Source organism: Rutidosis leptorrhynchoides, chromosome 6 (assembly GCF_046630445.1).
Source record: "Rutidosis leptorrhynchoides isolate AG116_Rl617_1_P2 chromosome 6, CSIRO_AGI_Rlap_v1, whole genome shotgun sequence".
In the NCBI taxonomy this organism is placed as follows: Eukaryota; Viridiplantae; Streptophyta; class Magnoliopsida; order Asterales; family Asteraceae; genus Rutidosis; species Rutidosis leptorrhynchoides.
The window spans coordinates 99,920,564-99,946,456 of NC_092338.1; the positions used below are offsets into that span (position 1 = coordinate 99,920,564).

At 32.5% G+C, this 25,893-nt stretch overlaps 1 protein-coding gene across 1 annotated transcript in view; it reads left to right on the forward strand.

Annotated features, from left to right (window-relative positions):
• Positions 1–25,893, forward strand: part of LOC139853908 (uncharacterized) — a 199,367-nt gene that overhangs the window by 116,116 nt on the left and 57,358 nt on the right. The window contains exon 3 of the mRNA XM_071843248.1: positions 445–471. Coding sequence (XP_071699349.1) covers positions 445–471 — 27 coding nt within the window. The remainder of the gene's footprint in view (positions 1–444; positions 472–25,893) is intronic.

The following is a 25,893-nucleotide window of genomic DNA, read 5'->3' on the forward strand; positions in this document are numbered from 1 at the left end:
TAAAGACGGTAACAAAAATTCTTTTGTACAAAATATTACTTGTGAAATCTTTAACGGGTAGGTAATACCCGGGAAATATATAAGTTCACAATTAATATGTTACACTGTACATTCTTCAACTTTGATTCAAAAATCATTAACTATACTCACTACCTTAACTGCAATACACAATCATTCTCATACAAATTCGATTACATATTCTGATATTGACGGATCAGAATCCAAATCATAACTCTAAACCGGTGACATCACTCTTAGATCTTTACATCTTTCAAAGCTATACTTTGACTTCAAAACTGTGCAAGATCCTTTATCGTTGTTTTTACCAAAAATAATCTTGCAATCCCTTTTTAAAGTATCCAGTTTTACCACACTTCCAACTAGTCAACTTCGACTTTTCAGATTAGCCTTATTGTAATCTGGACATATACGTTCTTGTTACAGGGGAACCTTTCATGTTCCACCACATTAGCAGTAAATTTACCAGCAAATTCATTAGTCATTGGCTTAAGTCTCTCCGAAAAACCATTATAATTGTTCATTGAAACCCTATCATGTACTCATCCACATCTTGTAACGGTAATCGCCATACCAACTACCGGGAATTAGTAATCAGTATTTCGAATTTCGCAGCAATTCTACGCCAACAGTATATATATACATATAATGTCTATCTTCTAGACTTACATACTCCGAATGTGAAGTTTCTTAAAAACATCCCAAACTGGGAAACTAGTTCTCCGAAATTGGAAAAATGTTAATGAAGCAACAAAAACTGTAAACGACCTTAACAGTCAAAAGTTTGATGATAAAGAATAATATGGTGGTAAAGCTGAGAAAAAGAGAAGGTTTGGTACTGAAAAACAGATTGAGCAAATCATGAAGGAAGCTGTGAACAAATCACAAAGACTAAACCTGCCTTCAAAGAATCCAAATGATTCAGTGTCTGCTGAAATCCTTAGCAAATACCTTACTCCTTACTCTAAAACCTTTGCGGATAATATTCTTCATCATCATCTTATCTTAAATATTCTAAGATATCATCGTATCTCCCATTATAAATATCCTCCATATTTCAGAAGATATTTTCCTAACTATTCTTATCTGAAATCATTCATCTCTTCGCGCTATCTATGTTACATCATAAAAGAAACTATTTTAGTTTCTAAAATCTGAAAATTTTGAAAAAAAAATGGATGTTTTGAAGTAATGTTGGGAATTGAAGCATGAGTTAGTATAATATAATGACACTTGATCAACGTGATTATATTACAGTAAGTCATGCTGAGTTTCTAATGAAACGTGATGATTCACAGACCATACCATCATCATGAACCATGTTACATAACTCTTTTATTCTATTTAACCTCTAAACATATCAAGAAAATATTTTTCTTGATGATTCGGTCTTTTCCGGATATTCTAGTAATTTGACAAATCAAGTTCATGCCATTACGATTACCTTCTCAGAACATTAACTATGTTCATCCAAAACTCCATACCTACGAATTCTGGACCATTATTCGTTTGACTTAAGGTCGGGGAGAGAAAATGAAAGCATGAAGCACCGAAATATAATGGAGAATATAAAGCCCGATAACAACCCCGAAATTACAAACCGTGTATATCAATGCGTATAGCAATATAAAGACACGGGAGAATGAAAAACAATATAACCCCAAGGTAATGGTAGAAGAAAATAACTTCCTCTGGTGGTAGATGAAAAAGAAGAATGACAGATATAAAAGTTAGGAGTATATCAAGAATCAGAACTGGATGAAGCATTTTACAATCTTTTGGAAGTATGAAATAAGGAAGAAGATGTAGGAGTGGTGAAAATACTGAAACGGAAGTGGTTAATTTATAGCGAAATATCAGACAGAGCAATCGAGGCAGATTACGCATTTAATCAAAGGAAATCTTAATTTTCGCAATTACCGAAGAATCAAATCTTAATTAGATTATGAAGATTTTCTATTCCTTAAATTCCAAAAATCAATCGTTACTACGTCAAGAGTTAAAACGAATCTCTATTCTCCATTTCACTCTATTACGATAACTTCCCTCATACGCTTCAAGTAATCGGATTGTTTTGTCCATATTATTCAACGGTGATAAAAATCTATTTATCAACTCATATTTATCATAAAAACATTTTTATTGTTAGCCATGACGACCTCACTCAAATTTCGGGACGAAATTTCTTTAACGGGTAGGTACTGTGATGACCCGGAAATTTCTGACCAAATTTAAACTTAATCTATAACGTTTTCGACACGATAAGCAAAGTCTGTAATGTTGAGTCACGAAAGTTTTGGAACTATATTCATGTAATCAATTATTCTTGGACTGTTCTCGAAGATTCACGAATAATATATATATATAACTTAATGTGCATATATATATATATATATATATATATATATATATATATATATATATATATATATATATATATATATATATATGATTTCAAGTTATTTAGTAAACGATATTAACATTTGATTATTGATTCGATTGATATGTAGATAAGTTAACTAAAACGTTTAAGATGAACCAGTAAAACACTAATTTGCTACAGTATTTTTGAATTGCTACAGTACCCGAAAAGCTACAGTGTTTTTAAAAATCACTATTTGCTACAGTAAAAAAACTTCACTTATTAAAACATTAATTTAATTAATTAATTTTTTGTTTTCCTTGGTATTTAGGACGAGGTTGTTTCGGTAAGTTTACCTAGTCCGTCCCTCGACAAAATTTTAAAATTTGTCATTTTAAAGCGATTGTTTTAAAAGCAAAGATTTTTGGATTTTTTAAATATTTTTGGCATACTTTAAATCAATAAGATTAAAAATAATGATAATAAAATTTCTCGTCCCGCCCTCGGGTAAAGCAATTTCGGTTCAACGACCTAGTCTTCAACTCAGGACGAATTTTATAAATCAATTTTTAACTTGATGAAGTAAAGTACATTTTTGTTTTTAAATTCACACCAAACATAAATTTAAAATGCATAAAATTTCATATAAATATTATTAATATTTATATACATAAATTTTACAAACTTATATTGAAAATATTAATTATTAAAATATTTAAAAACTTAAATATATTGGTTTTAAAAATTTACAATAATAATTTAATATTAATTTAAAAACAAGGTAAGAATTAAAATTAAAAATTTTTTTGGTCTTTTATCCCACTTTAATCAATCAAATATTAACAAAAATATACGTCCCTCTTTTGGGTAAAGTAATTTCGGCTATTTTACCTAGTTTTACTCCTGACGAATTTCTGGAATATTTTGAATTGATTGATTAAAGATATTTATACCTTATGAATAAACGGTAAATTTAGCAGTGATGTAATAAAATTTTGTATGATATCAATAATTTCGGTTTCGCATACCTAATTTTATTGAATATCAATGTAATACTTTATAGCGAACGATTCAACGTTGTGATGACCCGAAAATTTCTGACCAAATTTAAACTTAATCTATAACGTTTCCGACACGATAAGCAAAGTCTGTAATGTTGAGTCACGAAAGTTTTGGAACTATATTCATGTAATCAATTATTCTTTGACTGTTCTCGAAGATTCACGAACAATATATATATATATATATATATATATATATATATATATATATATATATATATATATATATATATATATATATATATATATATATATATATATATATATATATATATATATATATATATATATATATATATATATATAACTTAATGTGCATATATATATATATATATATATATATATATATATATATATATATATATATATATATATATATATATATATATATATATATATGATTTCAAGTTATTTAGTAAATGATATTAACATTCGATTATTAATTCGATTGATATTTAGATAAGTTAACTAAAACGTTTAAGATGAACCAGTAAAACACTAATTTGCTACAGTATTTTTGAATTGCTACAGTACCCGAAAAGCTACAGTGTTTTCGAAAATCACTATTTGCTACAGTAAAAAAACTTTGCTACAGTAAACACTATTTCAAAATGAAAATGTATATATGTATATGTATATACTACGAGATGATGATTTATAGAAGCAAATAACTAAAACACTTAATTGATTAAAGCTACACTTCGAGTGACATAGTTTATCAATGATTAAGTTTAATTTTTGATAAAGGTGCACGTCGCGTAACGAAAAGTACTAGTTTTCTAAGCATACGAAAATGCGTTCGAGAAACCGGAAGCGGGACATAAGTCGAACGTAAATGTACAAGACATCGGAACAAAAATTACAAATTAACTATGCACAAAAATATAATATAATATATAATTAATTAAAATAAATTATATATATTATATATTATTTTATTATGTCGACGAACTAGTGTACAAAAACAGATGTGAGCTGTAAAATCAACCCATGCGATCGCATGGGATATGGCCTAGGAAGCCATGCGATCGCATGGTAACCCTGGACAGGCCAACCACTATAAATTCGATCGAATTCTGTTTATTGATTCACAAATCTCTCCATCTCTAAATTACTCTGTATTATATAATAATAATAATAATAATAATAATAATAATAATAATAATAATAATATTATTATTATTATTATTATTATTATTAATTATATTATTATTATTAAGAGTATTAATATTATTAATAGTAGTATTATTACACATAAAATACTACGATGAAGTGATGTTCGGGTTATTTCAAAATGGGTTTTTAAAAGGGATAGAGCTAAGGAAACTATGGGTTATAGCTATGGAGGTTATGAGTATTATTTGCAAATCAAACCTAGTATTTATCATCTCTGTTATGTCAACGTACTTTCCTGCAATATTGAATCACAATATTGATACGTGAGCATTCATATCTTATTTTTTTTTTATTAATTGTGTATCCATGTCTAGTGCTCGAGTATATATATATTTATGCATGATTGTATGCTAATTTTCATCGTTAAACAGTTTATAATAAATCACAAATTAAATACATATATTACTGGTAAAAGGTATATGATATACATGTTTTTGAAAAGCTGGCGAAAAATCAATAACTTTTCATTTAGAAATCGCGTAATTTCGATGAACGAATTAAAAGATATGGTCAACTGAATTATGATTGACGTTAATTGGAATTGCTTTTGAATCTGTAATTAATATCTAAACAACTTGTTTGTAAGATTGATAAATTGGATTTTTTAATATTACCAACTGAGTAAATGAATCCTTATATAAGGCGCGTCTCGTTTTGATGAACAATTGTCAAAACTGATTGTTTTATTATATTTTAAAGCCTTATAAAAACTATAGTTTAATTTTACAAGTATTGGAAAACTATGTGAAATAATAAAAAATGTTCGATTACCATGATCATTCAACTATAGTATTGAGTCAGATTAACTTGTTGAAATGACTTTTGATAACTTTTGTATGTCGAACTCGAGCATTAGGATTGTGATACACTATGACCTGACCTAGCTTGATAGATATTTATTGACCAACATATGTTCTCTAGGTTGAGATCTACGCTTATTTGGTATTCCGAGTTTCGATCACATTTCGGTGAACGACTTTATGTGCTGCTAAGGTGAGTTTCATTTGCTCCCTTTTAATTGCTTTTGCAATCTATATTTTTGGGCTGAGAATATATGCACTTTATTTTAAACGCAATGGATACAAGTATATACTAAATTATACACCGAGTTTGAACCAAAAATCCCTTAGCTTTGGTAACTAGTAACTGCCGGTTATAAGAACTGGTGGGCGCGAGTAGTTGTATATGGATCCATAGGGCTTGACATCCCCGTCTGTTCCAGGTATAGAAACCCTAGCCTGAACTATAAAAAAGACGTATGCTATTTGAGTTAATATACATTGGATTGCGTGTATTGTACATGTTGGTTGCATGTATGTTAAAACAGGGGTACTTATTATAACGTTAAAGTTTAGTTACCAGGGTGCTCAATTTTGTAGAATATTTTGATAAACGTTTCTGGATGAAACAACTGAAATCTTGTGATCCACCTTTATGTACAGATTATGCAAAACATTAAAACTATGAACTCACCAACCTTTGTGTTGACACTTGTTAGCATGTTTATTCTCAGGTTCCCTAGAAGTCTTCCACTGTTTGCTTATATGTTATACAAGCTATGTGCATGGAGTCTTACATGACATATTTTTCAAGGAAATGTTGCATTCACCAAATCATCACCATGTATCTTATTTTGACTGCATTGTCAACGGAAGTACTATTGTAAACTATTATTTACGGTGATTGTCTATATGTAGAAATCATCAGATGTCGAAAACCTTTGATTTAAATATTCATTTATGGTGTGCCTTTTCAAAAGAATGCAATGTTTACAAAACGTATCATATAGAGGTCAAATACCTCGCAATGAAATTGATGAATGACGTGTTCGTCCATATGGATTTGGAGTGATCGTCACAGTTGGTATCAGAGCGTTGGTCCTAGCGAACCAGATCTTGTATGAGTGTGTCTAACTGATAGTTGTTAGGATGCATTAGTAAGTCTGGACTTCGACCGTGTCTGCATGTTAAAAGTTTTGCTTATCATTTCTTGTCCAAAATTACATGCTTATCATTCTTAAGTCTAGACACGTTTTCGTGCATTTATTGCATAAATAGTGTAAAGAAAAAAATTCATATCTTAGCGTATCTGTTACTGTAAACTTTTCCTGACATCTTTCGAAAATTTCTCCGTAATTTATGGGATTTTGGTATTATATATACATATGTAAATTATGTATTGAAGAATATCAATCTAAGTTCTATAATCTAATTCATATCAAAAATCAATTCCCTAATTATACAAGATGGATCCCGCATCTAGTTCAAATTCCTTAATCTCCGACAGCTATTCCGATATGGATATTCACCTGAATTCCGAAGACAGTGTAACCGGAATGGATCAACCAATCAGCCATCACCTATTCTGGATGAATTGGGGATGGGTTCGCAGCTTACTTAATCATTGGAGACAAGAAGAAGGTGATCCCTTCCATCCACCACGTTGCCCTATTGGCGAAGAACCTGAAGCACTTACCGGCGAACCTGTTCGTAATACCATTTTATCTCTCATCTCCAGAATATCTCGTCATGATCATATACTCTCTCAAATTCTGGATCTTATTCATCCGCTCGTCCGAACCGCCAATCATCCCGGTGTAGTAGAAGAAGTCAAGGAGCTTCGCGCTCGGGTAGTGGCTTTGGAGAATATGGTGCAAAGGTTACAAGCACCACCAGAATCACCGGCATCAACAATACCACCGACAACAACACCAACATTACCATTTCCACCACCAACAACATCCGCACCGCAAGCCTCAACATCACAATATGTACCTTGAACATCAACGTCATATGCACCATAGATACCAAGGAGTACCAACAACAATAACCGATGAAGTATTGATTCATAACTTCATTGGAGAAATATTCTGCGGCGAATATGTAATCTCTAAAGTCTTAGAGATAATCTATTCCAGCCGTAATCGTAAATCAGATAAGTGGACAGAAATGATAGAAGGAAGAGTAGAAACCCTGACCGGAATGGTGCACGATTTACAAGCTAGACTTGTTTTACCAACAGGATCAATAGTTGCCTTAGCCTCACCAGCACAGTCAGTGCTGTCAACATCGCCTCTTACATCACAAGCTCCGCCAGTTCAAGAAAGCACCGTGGACATCATTACGAGTCAACAACGAGTATATTGTATCAATGAGTTATGAAGTAATAACTCAATTTCTCTAAAGAATTTATATGTATATCTTATATATATAAATTTTAAAACCATCATAAATTTTTTCGTACTAAGCTATTATGTATGAATTGAAAATGGGTAAATACTACTCGGTTAATTCATATTACTAATATGCTGTGATGTACATCCTTCGTTAACGACTTAACCATCGTTAACTACAATCTCTGTTTCAACTCAAGGAATTTCATTTCATAATAAACCAGGTGTATTATTCAATTACATAATTGATTTTACATTTTCATTTTCTATGTACTCAAAACTTTCCAGAAAACATCATCTGTGCCTTGTAAGGTTCACACAAATTTTCCACGAGCACCACACCCTTCACCAAGGAATATCAATAAGAATAAATAATGAAGTATTGATTTCATTAGTGAAATACTTCGCAAAGATTATGTAATCTTTAATATTTTAAAGATTAATCATTTCTAAGTCAAGCCGAAAATCAAATGAGCTTAATATGATATTAACTCATTAAATCTGTATTACATCTGAAGAAAATATACAGACATATATTTTCATAAAGACGGTAACAAAAATTCTTTTGTACAAAATATTACTTGTGAAATCTTTAACGGGTAGGTAATACCCGGGAAATATATAAGTTCATAATTAATATGTTACACTGTACATTCTTCAACTTTGATTCAAAAATCATTAACTATACTCACTACCTTAACTGCAATACACAATCATTCTCATACAAAATTCGATTACATATTCTGATATTGACGGATCATAATCCAAATCATAACTCTGAACCGGTGACATCACTCTTAGATCTCTACATCTTTCAAAGCTATACTTTGACTTCAAAACTGTGCAAGATCCTTTAGCGTTGTTTTTACCGAAAATAATCTTGCAATCCCTTTTTAAAGTATCCAGTTTTACCACACTTCCAACTAGTCAACTTCGACTTTTCAGATTAGCCTTATTGTAATCTGGACATATACGTTCTTGTTACAGGGGAACCTTTCATGTTCCACCACATTAGCAGTAAATTTACCAGCAACTTCATTAGTCATTGGCTTAAGTCTCTCCGAAAAACCATTATAATTGTTCATTGAAACCCTATCATGTACTCATCCACATCTTGTAACGGTAATCGCCATACCAACTACCGGGAATTAGCAATCAGTATTTCGAATTTTGCAGCAATTCTACGCCAACAGTATATATATACATATAATGTCTATCTTCTAGACTTACATACTCCGAATGTGAAGTTTCTTAGAAATATCCCAAACTGCGAAACTAGTTCTCCGAAATTGGAAAAATGTTAATGAAGCAACAAAAACTGTAAACGACCTTAACAGTCAAAAGTTTGATGATAAAGAATAATATGGTGGTAAAGCTGAGAAAAAGAGAAGGTTTGGTACTGAAAAACGGATTGAGTAAATCATGAAGGAAGCTGTAAACAAATCACAAAGACTAAACCTGCCTTCAAAGAATCTAAATGATTCAGTGTCTGCTGAAATCCTTAGTAAATACCTTACTGCTTACTCTAAAACCTTTGCGGATAATATTCTTCATCATCATCTTATCTTAAATATTCTAAGATATCATCGTATCTCCCATTATAAATATCCTCCATATTTCAGAAGATATTTTCATAACTATTCTTATCTGAAATCATTCATCTCTTCGCGCTATCTATGTTACATCATAAAAGAAACTATTTTAGTTTCTAAAATCTAAAAATTTTGAAAAAAAATGGATGTTTTGAAGTAATGTTGGGAATTGAAGCATGAGTTAGTATAATATAATGACACTTGATCAACGTGATTATATTACAGTAAGTCATGCTGAGTTTCTAATGAAACGTGATGATTCACAGACCATACCATCATCATGAACCATGTTACATAACTCTTTTATTCTATTTAACCTCTAAACATATCAAGAAAATATTTTTCTTGATGATTCGGTCTTTTTCGGATATTCTAGTAATTTGACAAATCAAGTTCATGCCATTACGATTACCTTCTCAGAACATTAACTATGTTCATCCAAAACTCCATACCTACGAATTCTAGACCATTATTCGCTTGACTTAAGGTCGGGAAGAGAAAATGAAAGCATGAAGCACCGAAATATAATGTAGAATATAAAGCCCGATAACAACCCCGAAATTACAAACCGTGTATATCAATGCGTATAGCAATATAAAGACACGGGAGAATGAAAAACAATATAACCCCAAGGTAATGGTAGAAGAAAATAACTTCCTCTGGTGGTAGATGAAAAAGAAGAATGACAGATATAAAAGTTAGGAGTATATCAAGAATCAGAACTGGATGAAGCATTTCACAATCTTTTGGAAGTATTAAATAAGGAAGAAGATGTAGGAGTGGTGAAAATAATGAAACGGAAGTGGTTAATTTATAGTGAAATATCAGACATAGCAATCGAGGCAGATTACGCATTTAATCAAAGAAAATCTTAATTTTCGCAATTACCGAAGAATCAAATCTTATTTAGATTATGAATATTTTCTATTCCTTAAATTTCAGAAATCAATCGTTACTACATCAAGAGTTAAAATGAATCTCTATTCTCCATTTCACTCTATTACGATAACTTCCCTCATACGCTTCAAGTAATCGGATTATTTTGTCCATATTATTCAACGGTGATAAAAATCTATTTATCAACTCATATTCGTCATGAAAACATTTTTATTGTTAGCCATGATGACCTCACTCAAATTTCGGGACGAAATTTCTTTAACGGGTAGGTACTGTGATGACCCGGAAATTTCTGACCAAATTTAAACTTAATCTATAACGTTTTCGACACGATAAACAAAGTCTTTAATGTTGAGTCATGAAAGTTTTGGAACTATATTCATGTAATCAATTATTCTTGGACTGTTCTAGAAGATTCACGAATAATATATATATATATATATATATATATATATATATATATATATATATATATATATATATATATATATATATATATAACTTAATGTGCATATATATATATATATATATATATATATATATATGATTTCAAGTTATTTAGTAAATAATATTAACATTCGATTATTGATTCGATTGATATTTAGATAAGTTAACTAAAACGTTTAAGATGAACCAGTAAAACACTAATTTGCTACAGTATTTTTGAATTACTACAGTACCCGAAAAGCTACAGTGTTTTCGAAAATCACTATTTGCTACAGTAAAAAAATTTGCTACAGTAAACACTATTTCAAAATGAAAATGTATATGTGTATATGTATATACTACGAGATGATGATTTATAGAAGCAAATAACTAAAACACTTAATTGATTAAAGCTACACTTCGAGTGACATAGTTTATCAATGATTAAGTTTAATTTTTGATAAAGGTGCACGTCGCGTAATGAAAAGTACTAGTTTTCTAAGCATACGAAAATGCGTTCGAGAAACCGGAAGCGGGACATAAGTCGAACGTAAATGTATAAGACATCAGAACAAAAATTACAAATTAACTATGCACAAAAATATAATATAATATATAATTAATTAAAATAAATTATATATATTATATATTATTTTATTATGTCGACGAACTAGTGTACAAAAACAGATGTGAGCTGTAAAATCATCCCATGCGATCGCATGGGATATGGCCTAGGAAGCCATGCAATCGCATGGTAACCCTGGACAGGCCAACCACTATAAATTCAATCGAATTCTGTTTATTGATTCACAAATCTCTCCATCTCTAAATTATTATGTATTATATAATAATAATAATAATAATAATAATAATAATAATAATATTATTATTATTATTATTATTATTATTATTATTATTATTATTATTATTATTACTATTATTAATTATATTATTATTATTAAGAGTATTAATATTATTAATAGTAGTATTATTACACATAAAATACTACGATGAAGTGATGTTCGGGTTATTTCAAAATGGGTTTTTAAAAGGGATAGAGCTAAGGAAACTATGGGTTATAGCTATGGAGGTTATGAGTATTGTTTGCAAATCAAACCTAGTGTTTATCATCTCTGTTACGTCTACGTACTTTCCTGCAATATTGAATCACAATATTGATACGTGAGCATTCATATCTTATTTTTTTTTATATTAATTGTGTATCCATGTCTAGTGCTCGAGTATATATATATTTATGCATGATTGTATGCTAATTTTCGTCGTTAAATAGTTTATAATAAATCACAAATTAAATACATATATTACTGGTAAAAGGTATATGATATACATGTTTTTGGAAAGCTGGCGAAAAATCAATAACTTTTCATTTAGAAATCGCGTAATTTCGATGAACGAATTAAAAGATATGGTCAACTGAATTATGATTGATGTTAATTGGAATTGCTTTTGAATCTGTAATTAATATCTAAACAACTTGTTTGTAAGATTGATAAATTGGATTTTTTAATATTACCAACCGAGTAAATGAATCCTTATATAAGGCGCGTCTCGTTTTGATGAACAATTGTCAAAACTGATTGTTTTATCATATTTTAAAGCCTTATAAAAACTATAGTTTAATTTTACAAGTATTGGAAAACTATGTGAAAAAATAAAAAATGTTCGATTACCATGATCATTCAACTATAGTATTGAGTCAGATTAACTTGTTAAAATGACTTTTGATAACTTTTGTATGTCGAACTCGAGCATTAGGATTGTGATACACTATGACCTGACCTAGCTTGATAGACATTTATTAACCAACATATGTTCTCTAGGTTGAGATCTACACTTATTTGGTATTTCGAGTTTCGGTCACATTTCGGTGAACGACTTTATGTGCTGCTAAGGTGAGTTTCATTTGCTCCCTTTTTAATTGCTTTTGCAATCTATATTTTTGGGCTGAGAATACATGCACTTTATTTTAAACGCAATGGATACAAGTACATACTAAATTCTACACCGAGTTTGACCCAAAAATCCCTTAGCTTTGGTAACTAGTAACTGCCGGTTATAAGAACTGGTGGGCGCGAGTAGTTGTATATGGATCCATAGGGCTTGACATCCCCGTCTGTTCCAGGTATATAAACCCTAGCCTGAACTATAAAACAGACGTATGCTATTTGAGTTAATATACATTGGATTGCGTGTATTGTACATGTTGGTTGCATGTATGTTAAAACAGGGGTACTTATTATAACGTTAAAGTTTAGTTACCAGGGTGCTCAATTTTGTAGAATATTTTGATAAATGAGTCTGGATGAAACAACTGAAATCTTGTGATCCACCTTTATGTACAGATTATGCAAAACATTAAAACTATGAACTCACCAACCTTTGTGTTGACACTTGTTAGCATGTTTATTCTCAGGTTCCCAAGAAGTCTTCCGCTGTTTGCTTATATGTTAAACAAGCTATGTGCATGGAGTCTTACATGACATATTTTTTAAGGAAACGTTGCATTCACCAAATCATCACCATGTATCTTATTTTGACTGCATTGTCAACGAAAGTACTATTGTAAACTATTATTTACGGTGATTGTCTATATGTAGAAATCATCAGATGTCGAAAACCTCTGATTTAAATATTCATTTATGGTGTGCCTTTTCAAAAGAATGCAATGTTTACAAAACGTATCATATAGAGGTCAAATACCTCGCAATGAAATCGATGAATGACGTGTTCGTCCATATGGATTTGGAGTTATCGTCACAGTTGGTATCAGAGCGTTGGTCCTAGCGAACCAGGTCTTGTATGAGTGTGTCTAACTGATAGTTGTTAAGATGCATTAGTAAGTCTGGACTTCGACCGTGTCTGCATGTTAAAAGTTTTGCTTATCATTTCTTGTCGAAAATTACATGCTTATCATTCTTAAGTCTAGACACGTTTTCGTGCATTTATTGCATAAATAGTGTAAAGACAAAAATTCATATCTTAGCGTATCTGTTACTGTAAACTTTTCCTGACATCTTCCGAAAATTTCTACTGGAAGGTGACATGCTTTTCCTTAAACAAGTTTAAAAGGTGTGGTTCCAATTGGAGTTTTGTAGGTTGTTCTAAAAGCCCAGAGTGCATCCTCCAATTTCATGGACCATTCCTTTGGATTTGATCCTATGGTTTTCTCTAGAATACGTTTTAATGCTCGGTTGGTATTTTCAACTTGTTCACTTGTTTGTGGATGATAAGCGGTTGAGATTTTATGAGTTACTCCATATCTTTTGAGAACTTTCTCAAGTTGATTATTACAAAAATGAGTACCCCGATGTAGTGACCCGAACTTTTCCATGTTTATATATATTAATTGAGATTGATATTTACATGATTAAATTTTTCCAACATGTTAAGCAATCAAACTTGTTAAGACTTGATTAATTGAAATATGTTTCATATAGACAATTGACCACCCAAGTTGACCGGCGATTCACGAACGTTAAAACTTGTAAAAACGACATGACGATATATATATGGATATACATATGGTTAACATGAGATTATGATAAGTAAGTATCTCCATAAGTATATTAACAATGAGTTATATACATATAAACAAGACTACTAACTTAAGGATTTCGAAACGAGACATATATGTAACGATTATCGTTGTAACGACATTTAAATGTATATATATCATATTAAGATATATTAATATATCATAATATCATGATAATATAATAATTTAACATCTCATTAGATATAATAAACAATGGGTTAACAACATTAATTGAGATCGTTAACTTAAAGGTTTCAAAACAACACTTACATGTAACGACTAACGATGACTTAACGACTCAGTTAAAATGTATATACATGTAGTGTATTTAAATGTACTAAAATACTTTTGGAAGACTTCAAGACATATATCAAAACACTCATACTTAACGAAAATGGTTACAGTTACTTTTCCATTCTTTTCTTTCATCAAGAATTCTAGTCGTATTCTTACCCGTATTATACACAGCTTCAAAACGTACTTACTATGAGTATATACCAATAGGAACTAGCATGGGATTCCACTATTGATTATGTCATGTATGACTAATCAATTTTAACCTCTACCATGAGCTAGTCAACTAACTAGAACTCCTTTTAACCCCACTCACCACTCACCAATTACCACTCATCATTCACTCCATTTCACTTCCAATTCTCTTTCTAATTCTCTCTCAACACACACACACTATTATGAACGTATTTTTCCAGTAGTTAATCATCATCTTCATCAAAAATCACTTCAAGAATCAAGCTATAATCATCATAGGAAGAACACTTCAAGAATACTTCAAAAATCCCTTCAAGTTTACTAATTTACTTCCAAGCTTTCTAATCCATTCCAAGTAATCATCTAAGATCAAGAAACCTTTGTTATATATAGTAGGTTATCTTTCTTATTCAAGGTAATATTCATATTCAAACTTTGATTCAATTTCTATAACTATAAACTATCTTAATTCGAGTAAAAATCTTACTTGAACTTGTTTTTGTGTCATGATCCTACTTCAAGAACTTTCAAGCCATCCAAGATCCTTTGAAGCTAGATCATTTCTTGTCACTTCCAGTAGGTTTACCTACTAAACTTGAGGTAGTAATGTTGTTCATAACATCATTCGATTCATATATATAAAACTATCTTATTCAAAGGTTTAAACTCGTAATCACTAGAACATAATTTAGTTAATTCTAAACTTGTTCGCAAACAAAAGTTAATCCTTATAACTTGACTTTTAAAATTAACTACACACATGTTCTATATCTATATGATATGCTAACTTAATGATTTAAAACCTGGAAACACGAAAAACACCGTAAAACCGGATTTACGCCGTCGTAGTAACACCGCGGGCTGTTTTGGGTTAGTTAATTAAAAACTATGATAAACTTTGATTTAAAAGTTGTTATTCTGAGAAAATGACTTTTATTATGAACATGAAACTATATCCAAAAATTATGGTTAAACTCAAAGTGGAAGTATGTTTTCTAAAATGGTCATCTAGACGTCGTTCTTTCGACTGAAATGACTACCTTTACAAAAACGACTTGTAACTTATTTTTCCGACTATAAACCTATACTTTTTCTATTTAGATTCATAAAATAGATTTCAATATGAAACCATAGCAATTTGATTCACTCAAAACGGATTTAAAATGAAGAAGTTATGGGTAAAACAAGATTGGATAATTTTTCTCATTTTAGCTACGTGAAAATTGGTAACAAATCTATTCCAACCATAACTTAATCAACTTGTATTGTATATTATTAATCTTGAGATACCATAGACACGTATACAATGTTTTGACCTATCATGTCGACACATCTATATATATTTCGGAACAACCATAGACACTCTATATGTGAATGTTGGAGTTAGCTATACAGGGTTGAGGTTGATTCCAAAATATATATAGTTTGAGTTGTGATCAATACTGAGAAACGTATACACTGGGTCGTGGATTGATTCAAGATAATATTTATCGATTTATTTCTGTAAATCTAACTGTGGACAACTAGTTGTAGGTTACTAACGAGGACAGATGACTTCATAAACTTAAAACATCAAAATATATTAAAAGTGTTGTAAATATATTTTAAACATACTTTGATATATATGTATATATTGTTATAGGTTCGTGAATCAACTAGTGGCCAAGTCTTACTTCCCGACGAAGTAAAAATCTGTGAAAGTGAGTTATAGTCCCACTTTTAAAATCTAATATTTTTGGGATGAGAATACATGCAGGTTTTATAAATGATTTACAAAATAGACACAAGTACGTGAAACTACATTCTATGGTTGAATTATCGAAATCGAATATGCCCCTTTTTATTAAGTCTGGTAATCTAAGAATTAGGGAACAGACACCATAATTGACGCGAATCCTAAAGATAGATCTATTGGGCCTAACAAACCCCATCCAAAGTACCGGATGCTTTAGTACTTTGAAATTTATATCATATCCGAAGGGTGTCCCGGAATGATGGGAATATTCTTATATATATGCATCTTGTTAATGTCGGTTACCAGGTGTTCACCATGTGAATGATTTTTATCTCTATGTATGGGATGTGTATTGAAATATGAAATCTTGTGGTCTATTGTTACGATTTGATACATATAGGTTAAACCTATAACTCACCAACATTTTTGTTGACGTTTAAAGCATGTTTATTCTCAGGTGAATACTAAGAGCTTCCGCTGTTGCATACTAAAATAAGGACAAGATTTGGAGTCCATGTTTGTATGATATTGTGTAAAAACTGCATTCAAGAAACTGATTTCGATGTAACATATTTGTATTGTAAACCATTATGTAATGGTCGTGTGTAAACAGGATATTTTAGATTATCATTATTTGATAATCTACGTAAAGCTTTTAAACCTTTATATATGAAATAAAGGTTATGGTTTGTTTTAAAAATGAATGCAGTCTTTGAAAAACGTCTCATATAGAGGTCAAAACCTCGCAACGAAATTAATTAATATGGAACGTTTTTAATCAATAAGAACGGGACATTTCAGTTGGTATCCGAGCGTTGGTCTTAGAGAACCAGAAAATTTGCATTAGTGTGTCTTATCGAGTTTGTTAGGATGCATTAGTGAGTCTGGACTTCGACCGTGTTTTCTTTAAAAATGATTGCTTAACATTTTTGTTGGAAACTATATATTTTTAACATATGAATATTATGTGATATATTAATCTCTTAACGTGTTTGATATTATGTGATAGATGTCTACCTCTAGGACAAGTCCCATTGACTCACCTAATAATAATGAAGAGTCAAATGTAAATTGGAATGATTCGTGGACTGATTCACAAGTTCCCGAAGAGGAACCGGAAGAAGAGTCGGAACCGGAAGAAGAATCGGAACCGGAAGAAGAATCGGAACCGGAAGAAGAAATAGAACCGGTGGAGAAAATAATAAAACGGTTAAGTAAAAGAGAATCCTCAACCAACCGACCAAGGTTAATTATGGTCAATGGTGTTTCCACCAAGGAAGCAAAATATTGGGAGGATTACCAATTCTCCGATGAATCGGATTCCGACGAGAATTCCGATGATGTTATAGAAATTACCCCAACTGAATTTAAAAAGGTAAAAGAAAATAATAAGGGAAAGGGCATAAAAATAGAGAAATATAATTCCAACCCCGATGAACTTTATATGTATCGTCAACCCCCGAAGTCCTTAAGTTGTAACAATGACCCGGGAACCTCTAAATCACCAGGTTTTTCTAAACCAATGTGGACAACGACGGCTCGTATTAGGGGAACATCATATATCCCTAGAAACTTGGCAAAACGAACCAAAACCGAACAAGAAGAAACGAGCGAGTCAGAATAAGATAGTTGTATTCGTGTGGTGTAATATATGTAATATAGTGTGCTTATGCTTTATGATATATGTAAAAATTGCTTGTATTAATAAGTATTTTTTTATGAATCTAACTCTTGTCTATTTTACAGTATAAAAACACAAAATGGATAGACAACCCAATATTTTAAGAGACCTACCCGGAGACATGATTGATGAAATCTTGTCTAGAGTCGGTCAGAATTCCTCGGCACAACTATTTAAGGCGAGATCAGTTTGTAAGACATTCGAAGAACGTTCCAAGAATGCCTTGGTTTATAAAAGGCTTTCGTTCGAAAGATGGGGGATATCACATTGGGAAATCCATAAGTTACGATGTGTTTACTTTGACGCATATATTGCGGGGAACCCAAATGTTATTTTACGCAACGGGTTAAGAAATTATTTTGACTCAGTATATCCGAATATAGGACTTCGTGATTTAGAAAAAGCGGCTAACATGCAACATAAAGAAGCATGTTATGCTTACGGGTTAGTAATCTTCGCTTCTCACCAAAGTGAGAACAAGAACATCGGGCTACAACTATTAAACAAAACGTTCCCACAAGTGACGGAGTCGGTAATTGGGGTAAGAAATGAGGTTTTTAGGTTATTACGAGACTGTTGGTCATTACGTAACCCTCGTCCCTTTGACGACGTTACAACACGCTGTCTTATCAACGGCCATAACGGTTATGTTCCACAAGACCAAGGATGGGAAGTAGTCCTAGTAAAACCAGAATGCATGACTTGTTTCTGGACGTATGAATTATGTGTCTTTATTGCCTTTGCTGAACGACTTGTGTACTAGCTAGAATTATCTTCACAACTATCTTGTATCAAAGTTATTGTGTGCTATATTTCATGCTTTATGTAAAATAAGCGGTATTGTAAGTTTGTAAAATATTGTATAAAAGTTTGAACGCGAAATATTATTACAATCAGTTTTTCATATAGAATTGTAGTAGTTGAATTGTATATTAGCTACTAAGTATGAACTTAACGGGTAGGTACTACCCGAATTTAAACTTATAAAATGCTAATATGAAGAAAAAGCTTTTATAAATGAGTTCATATTGTGCTACGAAATACTATTAACTACTCTTAATATTCTGTATGACTAACTTGTTCCATTTGACTATTTTGAAGGAAATGGCACCGACTACTCGACACACCGTGAATATGAATGAAGAGGAATTCCGTACTTTTCTAGCTTCAAACATAGCCGCAGTATAGGCTGCGCTACATACCAACAATAACCTTAGATCTGGCAGTACAGGAAATCATGTAAGATGCACCTACAAAGAATTCACTGCCTGCAAACCTTTGGAATTTGATGGAACTGAAGGACCGATTGGATTAAAACGGTGGACCGAGAAGGTCGAATCGGTGTTTGCCATAAGTAAGTGTACTGAAGAGGACAAAGTGAAGTACGCTACGCATACCTTCACAGGTTCTGCGTTAACATGGTGGAATACCTATCTAGAGCAAGTGGGACAAGATGATGCGTACGCACTACCGTGGTCAGCATTCAAGCACTTGATGAACGAGAAGTACCGTCCCAGAACCGAGGTCAATAAGCTCAAGACAGAACTTAGAGGGTTACGAACCCAAGGATTTGATATTATCACGTACGAAAGACGATTCACAGAATTGTGCCTATTGTGTCCGGGAGCATTCGAAGATGAGGAAGAGAAGATCGACGCGTTTGTGAAAGGATTACCGGAAAGAATCCAAGAAGATATAAGTTCACACAAGCCCGCCTCCATACAACAGGCATGTAGAATGGCTCACAAACTAGTGAACCAGATTGAAGAAAGAATTAAAGAACAGACTACTGAAGAGGCCAATGTGAAGCAAGTCAAAAGAAAGTGGGAGGAAAACGGTGATAAGAATCACCAATACAACAACAACAGCAATTACAACAATAATCGCAACAATTATCCCAACAATCGCAACATCAATCGCAACTACAACAAACGGCCCAACAACAACAACAACAACAACAGTAACTACAACAATCATCCCAACAACAATAATAACCGCAACAACAACAACAATCAGAAGCAGCTATGCCAAAGGTGTGAAAAGTATCACTCGGGGTTCTGTACCAAATTTTGCAACAAGTGTAAAAGAAATGGTCATAGCGCGGCGAAGTGTGAGGTCTACGGACCAGGGGTTAATAGAACGAAAGGAACAAATGGTGTCGGAATGAGTAATGGCGGAGCAAGTAGTGTCAGAGCAAGTTATGCCAATGTAGTTTGTTATAAATGTGGAAAAATGGGCCACATTATTAGAAATTGCCCGAACCAGGAGAACACGAATGGACAAGGCCGCGGAAGAGTTTTCAATATTAATGCGGCAGAGGCACAGGAAGACCCGGAGCTTGTTACGGGTACGTTTCTTATTGACAATAAATCTGCTTACGTTTTATTTGATTCGGGTGCGGATAGAAGCTATATGAGTAGAGATTTTTGTCTAAATTAAGTTGTCCATTGACGCCTTTGGATAGTAAATTTTTACTCGAATTAGCAAATGGTAAATTAATTTCAGCAGATAATATATGTCGGAATCGAGAAATTAAACTGGTTAGCGAAACATTTAAGATTGATTTGATACCAGTAGAGTTAGGGAGTTTTGATGTGATAATCGGTATGGACTAGTTGAAAGAAGTGAAAGCAGAGATCGTTTGTTACAAAAATGCAATTCGCATTATACGAGAAAAAGGAAAACCCTTAATGGTGTACGGAGAAAAGGGCAACACGAAGCTACATATTATTAGTAATTTGAAGGAACAAAAACTAATAAGAAAAGGTTGCTATGCTGTTCTAGCACACGTCGAGAAAGTACAAACTGAAGAAAAGAGCATCAATGATGTTCCCATTGCAAAAGAATTTCCCGATGTATTTCCAAAAGAATTACCGGGATTACCCCCACAGCGATCCGTTGAATTTAAAATAGATCTTGTACCAGGAGCTGCACCAATAGCTCGTGCTCCTTACAGACTCGCACCCAGCGAGATGAAAGAACTGCAAAGCCAATTACAAGAACTTTTAGAGCGTGGTTTCATTCGACCAAGCACATCACCGTGGGGAGCTCCTGTTTTGTTTGTCAAGAAGAAAGATGGTACATTCAGGTTGTGTATCGACTACCGAGAGTTGAACAAACTTACCATCAAGAACCGCTACTCACTACCGAGAATCGATGACTTATTTGATCAAATACAAGGCTCGTCTGTTTATTCAAAGATTGACTTACGTTCCGAGTATCATCAAATGCGGGTGAAAGAAGATGATATTCCAAAGACTGCTTTCAGAACACGTTACGGTCATTACGAGTTTATGGTCATGCCGTTTGGTTTAACTAATGCACCAGCTGTGTTCATGGACCTTATAAACCGAGTGTGTGGACCATACCTTGACAAGTTTGTCATTGTTTTCATTGATGACATACTTATTTACTCAAAGAATGACCAAGAACACGGTGAACATTTGAGAAAGGTGTTAGAAGTATTGAGGAAGGAAGAATTGTACGCTAAGTTTTCAAAGTGTGCATTTTGGTTGGAAGAAGTTCAATTCCTCGATCACATAGTGAACAAAGAAGGTATTAAGGTGGATCCGGCAAAGATAGAAACTGTTGAAAAGTGGGAAACCCCGAAAACTCCGAAACACATACGCCAGTTTTTAGTACTAGCTGGTTACTACAGAAGGTTCATCCAAGACTTTTCCAGAATAGCAAAACCCTTGACTGCATTAACGCATAAAGGGAAGAAATTTGAATGGAATGATGAACAAGAGAAAGCGTTTCAGTTATTGAAGAAAAAGCTAACTACGACACCTATATTGTCATTGCCTGAAGGGAATGATGATTTTGTGATTTATTGTGACGCATCAAAGCAAGTTCTCGGTTATGTATTAATGCAATGAACGAAGGTGATTGCTTATGCGTCTAGACAATTGAAGATTCACGAACAAAATTATACGACGCATGATTTGGAATTAGGCGCGGTTGTTTTTGCATTAAAGACTTGGAGGCACTACTTATATGGGGTCAAAAGTATTATATATACCGACCACAAAAGTCTTCAACACATATTTAATCAGAAACAACTGAATATGAGGCAGCGTAGGTGGATTGAATTATTAAATGATTACGACTTTGAGATTCGTTACCACCCGGGGAAGGCAAATGTGGTAGCCGATGCCTTGAGCAGGAAGGACAGAGAACCCATTCGAGTAAAATCTATGAATATAATGATTCATAATAACCTTACTACTCAAATAAAGGAGGCGCAACAAGGAGTTTTAAAAGAGGGAAATTTAAAGGATGAAATACCCAAAGGATCGGAGAAACATCTTAATATTCGGGAAGACGGAACCCGGTATAGGGCTGAAAGGATTTGGGTACCAAAATTTGGAGATATGAGAGAAATGGTACTTAGAGAAGCTCATAAAACCATATACTCAATACATCCTGGAACGGGGAAGATGTACAAGGATCTCAGGAAATATTTTTGGTGGCCGGGTATGAAAGCCGATGTTGCTAAATACGTGGGAGAATGTTTGACGTGTTCTAAGGTCAAAGCTGAGCATCATAAACCATCAGGTCTACTTCAACAACCCGAAATCCTGGAATGGAAATGGGAAAACATTACCATGGATTTCATTACTAAATTGCCAAGGACTGCAAGTGGTTTTGATACTATTTGGGTAATAGTTGATCGTCTCACCAAATCAGCACATTTCCTGCCAATAAGAGAAGATGACAAGATGGAGAAGTTAGTACGACTATATTTGAAGGAAGTCGTCTCCAGACATGGAATACCAATCTCTATTATCTCTGATAGGGATGGCAGATTTGTTTCAAGATTCTGGCAGACATTACAGCAAGCATTAGGAACTCGTCTAGACATGTGTACTTCCTATCATTAGGACCATTCAAGTTCCTTCTCCTAAAGAACATTCTCCTGTTCCTTGTAATTCTGGAAATTCTTGTAACAATTCTGCATGTGAATCTATAGTTTGAATATAATAACATGTACCATCTACAGATTGCGGTTGTTGCATGGCTCTATCAACAGAAAAGGTAACACTCTCGTCCTATATACTTAGGGTCAGTTTCTTACCAAACACGTCTATTATTGCTTTAGCCGTGTTTAAGAATGGTCTTCCTAATATAAGAGGAACTCGAGAATCTTCTTCCATGTCTAAAATAACAAAGTCTACTGGAAATACTAAAGTACCAACTTTAACTAGCAAGTTCTCCATTATCCCTCTAGGATATTTTACTGATCGATCGACTAGTTGTATGCTTATTCGTGTTGGTTTTAATTCTCCGAGGTCTAGTTTAACGTATAGTGAATACAACATTAAATTTATACTAGCACCTAAGTCTGCCAATGCTTCTATTGAACTAAGACTACCCAGAAAATATGGAATTGTGAAACTTCCTGGATCTGAAAGTTTTTCTGGTAGCTTATTCAATAGCACTGCAGAACAATTAGCATTCATTGTAACAGCCGAGAGTTCTTCCATTTTCTTTCTATTTGTGATTAGATCTTTCAAGAATTTAGCGTATCTTGGCATTCCTGAAATCACATCAATGAAAGGAAGATTGACATTTATTTGTTTAAACATATCCAAGAATTTGGATTGCTCGGCTTCAAGTATTTCTTTTCTCATTTTACTTGGGTAAGGAAGCGGTGGTTGGTGAAATGTCCCGTTCTTATTGATTAAAAACGTTCCATATTAATTGATTTCGTTGCGAGGTTTTGACCTCTATATGAGACGTTTTTCAAAGACTGCATTCATTTTAAAACAAACCATAACCTTTATTTCATCAATAAAGGTTTAAAAAGCTTTTACGTAGATTATCAAATAATGATAATCTAAAATATCCTGTTTACACACGACCATTACATAATGGTTTACAATACAAATATGTTACAACAAAATAAGTTTCTTGAATGCAGTTTTTACACAATATCATACAAGCATGGACTCCAAATCTCGTCCTTATTTAAGTATGCGACAGCGGAAGCTCTTAATAATCACCTGAGAATAAACATGCTTAAAACGTCAACAAAAATGTTGGTGAGTTATAGGTTTAACCTATATATATCAAATCATAATAATAGACCACAAGATTTCATATTTCAATACACATCCCATACATAGAGATAAAAATCATTCATATGGTGAACACCTGGTAACCGACATTATCAAGATGCATATATAAGAATATCCCCATCATTCCGGGACACCCTTCGGATATGATATAAATTTCGAAGTACTAAAGCATCCGGTACTTTGGATGGGGCTTGTTGGGCCCAATAGATCTATCTTTAGGATTCGCGTCAATTAGGGTGTCTGTTCCCTAATTCTTAGATTACCAGACTTAATATAAAGGGGCATATTCGATTTTGATAATTCAACCATAGAATGTAGTTTCACGTACTTGTGTCTATTTTGTAAATCATTTATAAAACCTGCATGTATTCTCATCCCAAAAATATTAGATTTTAAAAGTGGAACTATAACTCACTTTCACAGATTTTTACTTCGTCGGGAAGTAAGACTTGGCCACTGGTTGATTCACGAACCTATAACAATATATACATATATATCAAAGTATGTTCAAAATATATTTACAACACTTTTAATATATTTCGATGTTTTAAGTTTATTAAGTCAGCTGTCCTCGTTAGTAACCTACAACTAGTTGTCCACAGTTAGATGTACAGAAATAAATCGATAAATATTATCTTGAATCAATCCACGACCCAGTGTATACGTATCTCAGTATTGATCACAACTCAAACTATATATATTTTGGAATCAACCTCAACCCTGTATAGCTAACTCCAACATTCACATATAGAGTGTCTATGGTTGTTACGAAATATATATAGATGTATCGACATGATAGGTCGAAACATTGTATACGTGTCTATGGTATCTCAAGATTACATAATATACAATACAAGTTGATTAAGTTATGGTTGGAATAGATTTGTTACCAATTTTCACGTAGCTAAAATGAGAAAAATTATCCAATCTTGTTTTACCCATAACTTCTTCATTTTAAATCCGTTTTGAGTGAATCAAATTGCTATGGTTTCATATTGAACTCTATTTTATGAATCTAAACAGAAAAAGTATAGGTTTATAGTCGGAAAAATAAGTTACAAGTCGTTTTTGTAAAGGTAGTCATTTCAGTCGAAAGAACGACGTCTAGATGACCATTTTAGAAAACATACTTCCACTTTGAGTTTAACCATAATTTTTGGATATAGTTTCATGTTCATAATAAAAATCATTTTCTCAGAATAAAAACTTTTAAATCAAAGTTTATCATAGTTTTTAATTAACTAACCCAAAACAGCCCGCAGTGTTACTACGACGGTGTAAATCCGGTTTTACGGTGTTTTTCGTGTTTCCAGGTTTTAAATCATTAAGTTAGCATATCATATAGATATAGAACATGTGTTTAGTTGATTTTAAAAGTCAAGTTAGAAGGATTAACTTTTGTTTGCGAACAAGTTTAGAATTAACTAAACTATGTTCTAGTGATTACATGTTTAAACCTTCGAATAAGATAGCTTTATATGTATGAATCGAATGATGTTATGAACATCATTACTACCTTAATTTCCTTGGATAAACCTACTGGAAAAGAGAAAAATGGATCTAGCTTCAATGGATCCTTGGATGGCTCGAAGTTCTTGAAGCAGAATCATGACACGAAAACAAGTTCAAGTAAGATCATCACTTGAAA